We start from the raw sequence: 12,749 nt of genomic DNA on the forward strand, positions 1-12,749 counted from the left end.
CAGAGTCAAACCACAGTCTACTACCACATCCGTTACTGGCCACATCTATGCTCCCAGTGAGATTATTTTATCCTGGGACCCAAAGGTAGCAACCAGATAGGTCAACAAGTATATAAGGTTTACACTGTGGGGGAAGTCCTTTACTACACTCAATAGTCTTGTTTTTAGAAGCTATGTGTTAAAAACACATTTTAGTTTAACTACTGAGGGAGTTTAGGAAAGGGAATAAATGAAATTGTTCCTATTGTTTGGTCCAACTGATAATTCTACTGATGATGGAGCAATCCAACCTACTTAGTCTGAGACTTAAATTCTGGAAATCAGGCCTGGAGTCCTGATCAGAAGCTAATGTTCACAATGAATCCAATACCTTCCAGAACTTTAGTATTAATGCCTAGGACTAGGTGCGCAGGGACTAGAAGTTGGAAAGGGTACCTGGAGAAAAACTTACAAGAGTCCTAGCTCTTGTCCATATTTTAGCAGGTGGCCAACACTGTGTGGATAGTCACTAAATCTTGTACCCTTTGATCCAGATACTCTTCCTCACATCAACTAGGTTAAATACATATAACCGGTCACCAGGATCTCATCCCAGATACTCTCAGAGCAATCAAGACCCCTACTATTCACTATATACAAACTATTTAATACAATGCTGTGCACAGAGGAAAGCCCAATGAAACACTTGCTGGTTAAAAAATGTCTTTAAAAAGAACTGGTAAAGGGGTGCTTGAGTGGTTCAGTTGTTTAAACAGCCAACTCTTGATTTCAGCTCAAATCATGATCTCAAGTTTCCTGGAATCAAGGCCCATGTTGGGCTCCACACTTGGTGTGGAGTTGGCTTGAGGAGTACAGTTGTCCTTCCCAACTCCCTCTCTCCCCCTGCCCTTCCCTGCCACAAGTGTGCACACACTTTCTCTCTCAAATAAATAAATAAATCTTTTTAAAAATGTAAAGAAAAGAGACGCCTGGGTGGCTCAGTGGTTGAGCATCTGCCTTTGGCTCAGGTCGTGATCCCAGAGCCCTGGGATTGAGTCCTGCATCAGGCTCCCCACGGGGAGTCTGCTTCTCCCTCTACCTGTATCTCTGCTTCTCTCTATTTGTCTGCCATGAATGAACAAATAAACCTTTACAAAAATAAATGTAAAGAAAAAAAAGAACTGGTAAATTTCTGATTTTCACATACTAGGACAAAATACATGTTATTTTCATTTTCTAGCAATCCAAACCATGTAACTTTAGTATCTCAGCCTTAAACCATTTCTCTAACCTACTTAGAGTATCCAGTTTCATCTGACCTCAAAACTGCCATTAAATATCTATTATCACCCATATTTTTTAACACATGTGGTCACAGAAGACCAAGTATTAGTCTTTCACTCTCCAGTGCTAGCAAATAGGTTTCAAGCTCCTGTCTCTTAGGGCTATAGAAGATGAGCAGAAAAGTACCACAGACATTAGTTATGACCCAGTATTATGGTCAGATCCTGAAGCAACTCAGGCAGTTTAGAAATCATTACCATGATCTAGGATTTGGAATTTTAATTCTTCATTCTGTAACTGAAAGTAACAGGAAATTTTAAACGATTTATAGCCCTATGTGAACTGCAAAGATTTTTGCTCATATTCCCTTCTGGCAATTCCTTCTCTACATGTGTGGCTCCCTAACACTTGGGTGCAGATCAACAGTTAGCTCAGAACTTGAGGAGAGCTGCTAGTCATTATTCTTTGACCACTGTCAACACAGACACCTCTCCCTACAGTTTTCTCTGATAATATATGTAAATATTCAAAGGTTATTCTACTAACTTAGAATTATTTAATGAGATAACTTATGATTATGGTTTTAAACACTAACATTAAGTCTATTTTTGAAAACCTGGAATCTGTTATAAATAACATTGCTTTTCTATTTAAGTATTTCAGAGTTGTTATTTTACTTCACATTCTATCATATTCAGATTTTTATAACTCTTATACCAGTACAGTTAGTGCTTAAAATTATGGCATCAGGTACCAGCCTTTATGATCACTTTTCATTAATTTTTTTTTAAAAAAATGATATTCATTAGGCATAATATCAATGGAATTATATCGTAACAAATAGATATGGAAACTCTTAAGATCTTTATTACACTCTTAAATAAGAATTTATATTTCTTGATTATAAGAATCTTAGTAGCACTGGTTTTTTTTTTAATTTCCAGAGTTTACTTTCAATTTTGATAACATACAGACTATGCTTCTCCCCCTAAATTTCTGACAATGTATAATATCAAATATAGCTACCAAAAATATCCTTGAACAACAAAATCAATTTTGGAGTTGTTAGCAATGAATGATAAGATTCAATATTTTTTAAAATTCATGATAAAATTTAGCATTCTAATTTAATATGTAAATCACACAAGGAAATTATCTTCTCACATTCATCAAATATTCAGGCCCAACCTATCCCACAGAAGTCACAAAATTAAGCTTTATGTCTCATTAACTATTACTTCATTTGCTCTCTTTTTTAAAAGATTTATTTTTTATTTATTTTAGAGAGAGAGCAAGAGCACGCGTGCACGTGCAGTGGGGAGGGGCAAAGAGAGAGAGGGAGAGAGCCCTAAGCAGACCTTGCATTAAGTGCAGAGCCCAATGGAGGATTCAATCACATGACCCTGATATTATGGCCTGAGCTAAAGCCAAGAGTCACTCATGCAAGTGACCTACCCAGGTGCCCCTGTATTTGCTTTTAAAACTGAATCTAATATCCACTGCAATATATAGTACTTACCTTGTGTGAATCCATTTCTGCTTTTAATTTGTTTTGTGCCCATTTTACTTTAATGACATGAGAATTGATATCTTCCTTTAGTTTGTCAATTTCTCTGGTGAGTCTAGTAGTTTCACTTTCCTAAAACAGTAATACTAGGTCATATTTTTTCATCTGAACAATCAACTAGTTATTTATGTATCTTTTGTACCTCCTCAAAACAATCAATTCAGTAACACAATATTTTAGGGTTTAGTATATTATAACGTACATAAACCTAATTCAAAGTTCAAATGAAAGAGAGGACCAAAATCCTAAATCAAATTAACAGACATAAGATGATTAACATTTATATTTCAGCCAACTAGATATGTTGCAAGCAAGCATTAAGTATGATTCTTCTCAACTGGCTGGCATTAAGAGGAAATACAAATTAAAATCTTCCAGAATTTCTGAGAACAATGAAAACATTCCTGAACTAAAAGTTAATGAAAAAATAACATTCATTACCAAGAAATGATAATGGACTAGAAATAAGACCATGCTATGAGGCTGCTAGTTAACACCAAGGACTCTGAATAGCTCAGTAATTAAATTTCTTTGGGCAGCATCTAAAGAGAACATGTTTTTCTACAAGAAAAATGTAAGTTCTTTCCTATAACAAATAAGTATTACATTAAGATTCTAGTCAAATTACATAGTTCTGGCTGAGAAACTATTCACATCTTGATCCCACTATGCATGTATTTTACCAAAATAAAATGTTCTTTTGAAGCAGAAACTCATTTCTTCAAAGTACAGATATTAAAAGGTTTAAAAAAATATCAGGAAAAAGTTATTTAATAAACAACATGTGTCGATATCTTGTTTTTTTTCCTAGCAAAGACTTTTTTTGCAGACAGGTAATGAGATACTAAGACTTTTAAAGCATTCATGTTCTTAGAAGGTAAACTAACAAAAACAACTTTATGCTTAATAGTGACTTTAACCACATTAATTATGATTGTTTGATACGATAAGGAAAAGCAAAAGGAATGAATTTCAACTATAGTACAATAGCACAAATTATACCTTGGTCTCATATAGCTGGTGCAACCGTCCTTTCTCCTGAGAAAGCTGCTTAATTTTGTTAGTGTTTTTCTCAGACTCTTTATTCGCATCTCTGAGTTTCCTTTCAAGTATCTCTTTTTCCTTTCGAAGGTCTAAAGATTCCTTCTCACCTCTTACATACTTCATTACCATTGCTTCTTTTTCCTGGCGTGCCTCTTCACATTTTTTGTTGGCCTTTGAAAAAATATCCAGCATTAATAAAAAATTTTTTAAATCAAAATCAAAATAAATATTTTTCTATAATGTTACCAATGTATTTTCTGTTTTTCTTTTTCTTTTTTTTTTTTTTTTGCACAACATCTCCAGGACCTGTGTCAGGAAATTTTTAAATGAAAGGAAATATTCAAAATTAGAGAAAAATGATACAGTAAACAAATTAGTATCACTAGTATTTGCTTTTATGCTTTCCTATTTCTTCTACTTTGGCTGACATAATTGCCACTTTGTTTACTCCTCCAGATCTACTTTTCCACTCTATCCTATCCTACCCTGTGCTTTGGGGAAATGACTATCATGGACTATAATTAAGTTTCCTTGCCCAGAACTTCCAGTTAGATTCGGCCACCGACAGGAGGCACTTGGCAGACCACAAGTACAGGCAGAGTGACATCTGGCTTCTCCAATCACCACAGGCTGGCTGAAGGCCACTGCTCACATCAGGTGCCCTCATTATATAATTAGCCCCTCTGAACCACACTACTGGTTCCCTCTTCTCATTCCTTTAGCTTGAAGAGTTTTAATGGTTTCTCAAGGGGCACTTGGGTGGCTCAGGTTGTGATCCCAGAGTCCTGGGATCAAGTTTGGGATCAAGTTCAGGATCAAGTTCTTGCAAAAAGTAATCATATGAAAGCTAATTAATCATTTGATTTTCTGTATATGAAAAGGTTTCTAAAGTATTTCACTTCATTGGGTGCTTGGGTGGCCCAGTCGGTTAAGCAGCTGTGTTTGGCTCAGGTCATAATCTCAGGGTCCTAAGATCAAGCCTGCATTGGGCTCCCTGCTCAGTAGGGGAGTCTGCTTCTCCCTCTCCCTCTGCCTCTCCCCACACGCTCACCCTCTCTCTCAAATAAATAAGTAAAATCCTTAAAAAAGAAAAAATATTTTACTTAAAAAATACCTAACTGGACTAAGTGTGACAATCTATATGGCCTCAAAATTCTCTATTAATATAAGCTGGTACTCCATATTCTGAAGTTTCATGCAATGAAAACTTTTACAGATAGCCTTTCATTTAAGTAAATTTAAATTCACAATTTGCAAATATGATGCAGCACATATTCATGTTATAAAAGATGGAACCTTAAATTTTAGGGATTTTCAGTGGTATCTAGTGGTAAATGCCAACTGATACTATAACTGAATTGAAGATGTATAATGTTAAGAGAATGTAGGAAAAGCTCTCATGCTCTGATGAAAATTAACTGACTAAGAATGTTTCATGAAGTTCTGGTACAGCTGATAAGTACATCTAATAGACACTCAGAATACTATACAAACACTTTTTAAAATTGCCCAATTGGGATTTCCCCCCCCCTCCCCCCACTGAAACAGTCTGCTAATTTTCAAGAGAAATTAAGGGAATCACTAGAATAGGAATATCAGAGATCCCTGAGGGTTTCACAATGTAATTGTGGACAAGGACTGAGAAAATTGTACTGGAATTGGTTAACTGAATTAGCTATACTTTTAGATAACTGAATAACTGTTCTTAGAAAAGGCAATTAATGGCAACATTCACTTCAAAAGAAGTCTGGTTTAAAAAAAAAACAAAAAAAAAACAAAAGAAGTCTGGTTTCATAAGTTAGTCCTCAGACAACATATTGGCTTTTAGAAATACAAAAAGTTGTGGCTTCTGTCCCAGAAGAGCTCACTACCTAGTATGAACAACATATAAACAAAACATTTATACATTACCTTAACATATATACATACAATATATAAAGAAATGTGCAAATACCTAAGGGTATAAAATAGCATGATTTTTTTGGAGGCTATCAAGACATTTTATAGGATTTAAATTTGGCATGCTGGTTGGACTGGGGAGGAAGTAGTTATGAAATAGACTGGTAGAGATTAAATCTTCAAAGGAAGAAGGGCTTCTCTTATCACGCTTATGAGGTGAGATTTTATCCTACAGGCAATGGGAAGCCAAAAGATTTATACATCGGAACCTTTTATTAAACGTGTGTTTAAGTAAGATAACTAACTGATGGCAGGATGGAAGCTTCACTGAAATTGAGAGATGAGAAGTGGAAAAACCAGAAAAGAGACAAAGTAGATAAAGTTAAACACTGTAAGGTTTTTTCTTTCTTTCTTTTTTTTTTTTTTTTAAGATTTTATTCATTCATGAGAGACACACAGAGAGAGAGAGAGAGAGAGAAAGGCAGAGACACAGGCAGAGGGAGAAGCAGGCTCCATACAGGGAGCCTGATGTGGGACTCAATCCGGGGTCTCCAAGGATCACGCCCTGGGCTGAAGGCAGCGCTAAACTGCGAAGCCACTGGTGCTGCCCAAAACTGTAAGGTTCTTGACTATAGCAGGGATGTCCTGTTACTCAGTCATCTGTGGATCAGCTGCAAAGGAATAACCTGGGGTGCTTAAAGTTCATGTTTCTAGGTCTCAACCCAGACCATGGCAGCACTTGCTTCCCAGAACTGCTGGGAGCATTAAACAAGATAATATAGTATAGTATTACTATACAGTAATATAGTAATTACTACTTAAGCTTCCCTAGAAAGTCCATTTATGGCATAGATAAAGGAAGAAAAGCCAGTAAGTCTTTGCATTTGACCAGTTTAAGATGTTTATCATTGACTTGGATGAACATAAAGAAAGCATGAATAAGATAATCAAGATACAACAGTCTGGGACACCTGGGTGCTCAGCGACAGAGCATCTGGCTTCAGCACAGGGCGTGATCCCAGGGTGCAGGATCGAGTCCCACATCAGGCTACCTGCGAGGGGCCTGCCTCTAACCTGTGCCTAGGTTTCTGCCTCTCTCTCTCTCTCTCTCTGGTGTCTTTCATGAATAAATAAAAATCTTTAAAAAAAATACAACAGCGTGCTAAAATTAAAACATAAGAAGTACTGCTTTTTGAAACATGGCAGATAAATTATCCCCATCCAAAATCCAAAATATTTAGATGAAATCCAACAGATATCCTTTTATTTTTTAAAGGTTTCTTTACTTGGGAGAGCAAGCAAGCATACAGAGAGGGGAGGGGCAGATGGAAAGGGAGAGTAGACTCCCCACTGAGCCTGGAGCCCCCTTGGGGCTTCATCCCACAATCTCATATCCCTGAGACCACAACCTGAGCTGAAACCAAGAGTTGGATGCTCAACAGACTGAGCCATCCAGGTGCCCCACAAACATCCTTTTAATAAACAGGTAAGTTCTCAAGAAAGTATGAGAAACTCCCCAGGGCCAAAGAAGCTAAGGGGAAGCAGGAATCCAGAGCGGTATGTTAAGCTTGAACTGCCCTGTAGACATTTCCCAATACCAGGCCATGAGGATATGGCGGGAGGAAACATGCTGTAAATTACCTGAGAATTTGTAAATCTATCCTCTTACAAGTATAAGGTTCAAATTCATTCTACCTATATAGTCAGTTAATACTTCCTGATTCAATTCATCATAACAACCAATAGTCAGGCACTATGCTAGGAAATGAAGTTGACTGTAAGTAAGATTCCATACTTGAGAAGGAGTTCAGGGCCACCCAGTGGCTCAGTAGGTTGAGCATCTGCCTTAGTCTCAGGTCATGATCTCAGGATCCTGGGATCAAGCCCTGCTGCCTCTGGCTCTCTGCTTAGCTGGGAGTCCACTTCTCCCTCTGCACTCCCCTCTGCCCAGCCCCATACTCATGTCCTCACATATGCTCTCTTAAATAAATAAATAAATCTTAAAAAAAAAAAAGAAAAGAAAAAAGAGCTCAGGTAGTAATACAAAAACAATGCTTAAATGCTCTCTTCTGAAATCTATATATACCTCTCAAGGAGATGATCAGGTATACCAAGTAGGAAAAAAAAAATCCAACAAGATGCACAGTAAGATTCTAATTAAGTAGGAAGAATATGTTTATGAATACATACACATAAGCTTCTGTGCCTTATACATGTATACATGATAAGATACATAACCAAAATATCAACAGTTAACCTTGGAACAAGGAATGGGATACCAAGGATTTGGGCACAGGAAGAGAGAAGTACAAATGAAGGAGGATTTTCACTTTTTGTTCTGTATACTTCCTCAATTTATTAAAAAAATATTTTTGTAGTTAGCATGTATTTATGTGTTGCTTTAGCATTTTTTTTAAAAAATTACCCATTCTTAAGATACTACTGATACCCGAAATAGTCTAACAGATTAGTTTATAATAAACAAGAAAAAGTCACCAGAATATAAAGCTAATAATGATAATGATTTGAAAAATACCTGTTCCATTCGATGGGCCATCTCTTTATGCAACTGCTGAACTGCATTTTTAGCTGCAATGTCTTGAGCTACTAGTTTTTCTTTGGAAGTTTTAACTTCTTTACTAAGTTCCTCTATTCTTGATTCTAACTGTAAAGAAAATTATTTCCAGATTATTTTTATAGCTATACCAAAGAGACTACCAACACTTTAAATAAATATAAACAATGAAAGGGAACATAAAGAATGTAATGAATATACTTCAAACAGAAATCAAAAGTAAATGTTAGCAATGTTTCTAAATCTTTTTTTTTTTTTAAGATTTTATTTATTTATTCATGAGAGACACAGAGGCAGAGACATAGAAAGAGGGAGAAGCAGGCTCCTCACAGGGAGCCTGATGTTGGAGTCGGATCTCTGGACCCAGGATCATGCCCTAGGCTAAAAGCAGACGCTCAACCGCTGAGCCACCCAGGTGTCCTCCTTCTAAATCTTATTAGAACTAAGGTATAAAGCTGATGCAGTTTCTGGTAAGATGTATGTGGCAAGCTCTAGAACAATCACCAGGTAAATAACTCAAAAATATACTGAAAATATGAAAGAGATTTATTTATTTATTTTTTAATGAAAGAAATTTAAATGTTAGATATTTACTTAATGCAAAAGAAAGCAGTAAGAGAGGAATAGGGGAACAAAAAGACATGAGACATATGAAAAAAAATGGCAGACATATGGGATGCCTGGATGGCTCAGCGGTTCAGGGTCTGCCTTCAGCTCAGGTCGTGATCCTGGAGTCCCAGGATCAAGTCCCACATTGGGCTCCCTGTGAGGAGCCTGCTTTTCCCTCTGCCTATGTCTCTGCCTCTCTCTCTCCCTCTCTCTGTCTCTCATGAATAAAATCTTAAAAAAAAAATGGCAGACATAAATCTACTGTCAATAACAGCATTAAATGAGATTATATTAACTATTTATATCAAAACCCAGAGATTATCAGATATAATTAAAAACACAATCCAACAAGACACGATATGTAAGACATGCTTTAGATTCAAAGATAGAGACTGAAAGAAAAAGAATGGAAAAAGATCCAGCAAGCAAATAACCATAAAAAAATAGGAGTGGCTATACTAATATACAAAATAAACTACAAAAAAAAAATGTTACCAGAGAGAAAGAGAGAGAGAGAGAGAGATTTTATAATGATTAAATGGTCGATCAATAATTCTAAGTATATATGTACCTAATAACATAGCACGAAAATACATGAACCAAAAGCTGATAGAAATGAAGGAGGCAATTCATAGTTGGGAGACTTCAATACCTCACTTTTAATAATGGACAGAACCAGATAGAAGATTAACAAGGAAACAGGTGACTTGAGCAGAACTATAAAACAACTGGATCTAACACATCTATACATTCCATCCAACAACAGGAGAATATACATGCTCATCAAGTGGACATGGAATATTCTCTAGGACTGAACATATGCCTGGTCATAAAATAAACCTCAATAAGCTTAAAAGATTGAAATCTTATAAAATATGTTCTTAAACTATAATGAAATGAAACTAGAATTGGTAACAGCAAGAAATCTCAGATTCTCACAAATACGTTAAAATTAACACTTCAATAAACAATGGGAAAAATCACAAGGAGAATTAGAAAATATGAGGAAATTAGGAATACAAAGACACAACATACACAACTTAGGGGATATACTTAAAGCAGTGCTTAGAGGGAAATTTACAGCTATAACTATATTTAAAAAAAAAAAGAAATCTCTCAAGTCAACAACCAAACTTTCATCTTAAGGCACTGGAAAAAGAGAAGCAAACTAAACCTAAAGCCAGCAAGAGGAAGAAAATAATAAATATTAGAATGAAAATTAAATAGAAAATAAACAGAAAATTCAACAAAACGGTTCTTTGAAAAGATTGACAAAATTGACAAACCTTTAGGCAAAAAAGGAGGTGTGGGAGAAAGACTCAAATTACTAGAATGGAAATAAAAAAGAGACACACTAACCTTATAGAAATAAAAACAGTATAAATGAATACTATGACCAATTTAACTTGGATGAAATAAAAGGACAATTCCTAGAAAGGCACAAACTACCAAAACTGGCTCAAGAAGAGAGAATCTGAGCAGACCTATAAGTAGATTTAATTAGTAAAAAAATAATAATAAACAACAAAACCTACCAAGAAATATTTAAGCCCAGGAGACTGCACAGATAAATTCTACCATGCATTTAAAGAATACCTATTCTTTTTTTTTAAGACTTTATTTTTAAGTAATCTCTATTCCCAACATGGGGCTCAATCAAACTCATGACCCTAAGATCAAGAGTCACACACTCCCCTCAGACTGAGCCAGCCAGATGCCCTGAATTAATACCATATCAATTCTTCACAAACTTCCCCCCAAAAGAAACACTTCCCAACTCATTTTATGACTTCAGTATTACCCTGACACTAAGACCAAGAAAATCACAAGAAAAAGAACTATAAGACCAGTATCTCTTCTGAATATAGACAAATTCTCAATCAATGGAAATTACAGCACTAGCAAACCAATCCTGAAATATATAAAAAGAATCATATACCATGACCCAAAGCTATTTATTCTAGCAATGCAAGGCTGGCTTAACATCCAGAAACCAATTAATGTAACGTATATCAACAGAACAAAAACATATGATCACCTCGATAAATGCAGAAAAAGCATTTGATAAAATTCAGCACTCTTTCATAATAAAAACACTAAGCAAAGTAGGAATAAAAATGTACTTCTTCAACCTGATAAAGAGCATCTGTGAATGCTAGCACAGCTAGTATAGTACTTAATGGTGACAAGCTAAATGTTTTCTCCCTAAGATCAAGAACAAGAACAAGATATCCATTCTTGCCACTTTTATTCAACCCCATATTGGAGGGTCCAGGCCAGACAATTAGGTAAGAAATGAAATAAAAGGCACTTGGAAAGGATAAGTAAAACTCTCTATTTGCAGATGACATGATCTTATATACAGAAAATCCTAAGGACTACCAATGGATATGGGGTTTCTTTGGGGGTAGTTGATAAATGTTCTAAAATTGTGGTGAAGGTTGTACTACTAAAAACCATTAAGCTGTATACTTAAAATGGGTGAACTACATGGTATGTAAATTATATCTCAATAAAGCTGCTGAAAAAACCCTAAGTGTTAGCTTATATTGGGATCCCTGGGTGGCTCAGCAGTTTAGTGTCTGCCTCCAGCCCAGGGCATGATCCTGGAGTACTGGGATCGAGTCCCACATCGGGCTCCCGGCATGGAGCCTGTTTCTCCCTCTGCCTGTGTCTCTGCCTCTCTTTCTCTCTGTGTCTTTCATGAATAAGTAAATAAAACCTCTTAAAAAAATAAATAAAATGTTAGCTCATAGAACATGTGTATAATTTCCCTTATGACAAAATTACCTAGAGTGACAGTGTCCAATTCAAGCCACATGTGTAATTTATATTTTCTAGTAGACACATTTTAAGAAGCAAAACGTGAAATTAATATTAAACTTAATATATCCAAAATATTAACACTTTGACACATAATCAATTTACTTTAGAAATGGAGATATTTTACTTTTTTTATACTAAGTCCACAAAATTAATTGTGTATTTCATAAAGTATTTAATTTGGACTAGCCACCTTTCAAGTACTCAATAGCTATATGTGGCTAGTGGCTGCCATATTGAAAGGTGAAGATCTAGAGATTAATCTAAGAAAAAAGAATCCTGCTATATTGGCTAGCAAAAGAAACTAGAATCCAATTTTCTCCTTTAAAAAGGCACAACCACTAACAAGCTCATGAAAAGAACAGCTTGGGTTCTCTCCCCTATTTTTGGTCTTTAGTTTCTGATTATCAGCAGTGACCTGCCTACTAAAAGCTGGCTTCTGTCCATTTGTAAGCCTCCCTTACACTTTAAAGTTTTAAGTTTGTTTTTACTATGGTATAGCTCTAAAGTACATAAAAGTGAGGATTAAGCAAGTAAAATTTATAAATACTATCACCTTCCAACTATGTAATGGTACATTAAATATACCAAGACATAAGCAAGTAAAACTTGGTTTAATTTTTTTATTATCAATTGTTTATTGTTTTTTTTTTCATTATATAGTTTTTGGTGATGGATGAGACAAAAGGAAAGACTTTTTTTTTTTTAATTTTTTTTTATTTATTATTTATGATAGTCACAGAGAGAGAGAGAGAGAGAGAGGCAGAGACACAGGCAGAGGGAGAAGCAGGCTCCATGCACCGGGAGCCTGACATGGGATTCGATCCCGGGTCTCCAGGATCGCGCCCTGGGCCAAAGGCAGGTGCCAAACCGCTGCGCCACCCAGGGATCCCAAAGGAAAGACTTTTAAGGTTAAAATGCTTCTAATCCTGTCTACAGAAGAAAAAAAGCAGCTCAATAAGATAAAGA

The 12,749-nt window shown here is 35.8% G+C and overlaps 1 protein-coding gene across 1 annotated transcript in view; it reads right to left on the minus strand.

The window, feature by feature from the left end:
• Positions 1-12,749, minus strand: part of CCDC186 (coiled-coil domain containing 186) — a 49,514-nt gene that overhangs the window by 20,545 nt on the left and 16,220 nt on the right. Inside the window, exons 4-6 of the mRNA XM_025993869.2 lie at positions 8,310-8,438; positions 3,833-4,045; positions 2,783-2,902 (exon numbers count right to left, since the gene is read on the minus strand). Of these exons, the coding sequence (XP_025849654.1) occupies positions 2,783-2,902; positions 3,833-4,045; positions 8,310-8,438 (462 nt within the window). The remainder of the gene's footprint in view (positions 1-2,782; positions 2,903-3,832; positions 4,046-8,309; positions 8,439-12,749) is intronic.

Source organism: Vulpes vulpes, chromosome 15, assembly GCF_048418805.1.
Source record: "Vulpes vulpes isolate BD-2025 chromosome 15, VulVul3, whole genome shotgun sequence".
NCBI lineage: Eukaryota > Metazoa > Chordata > Mammalia > Carnivora > Canidae > Vulpes > Vulpes vulpes.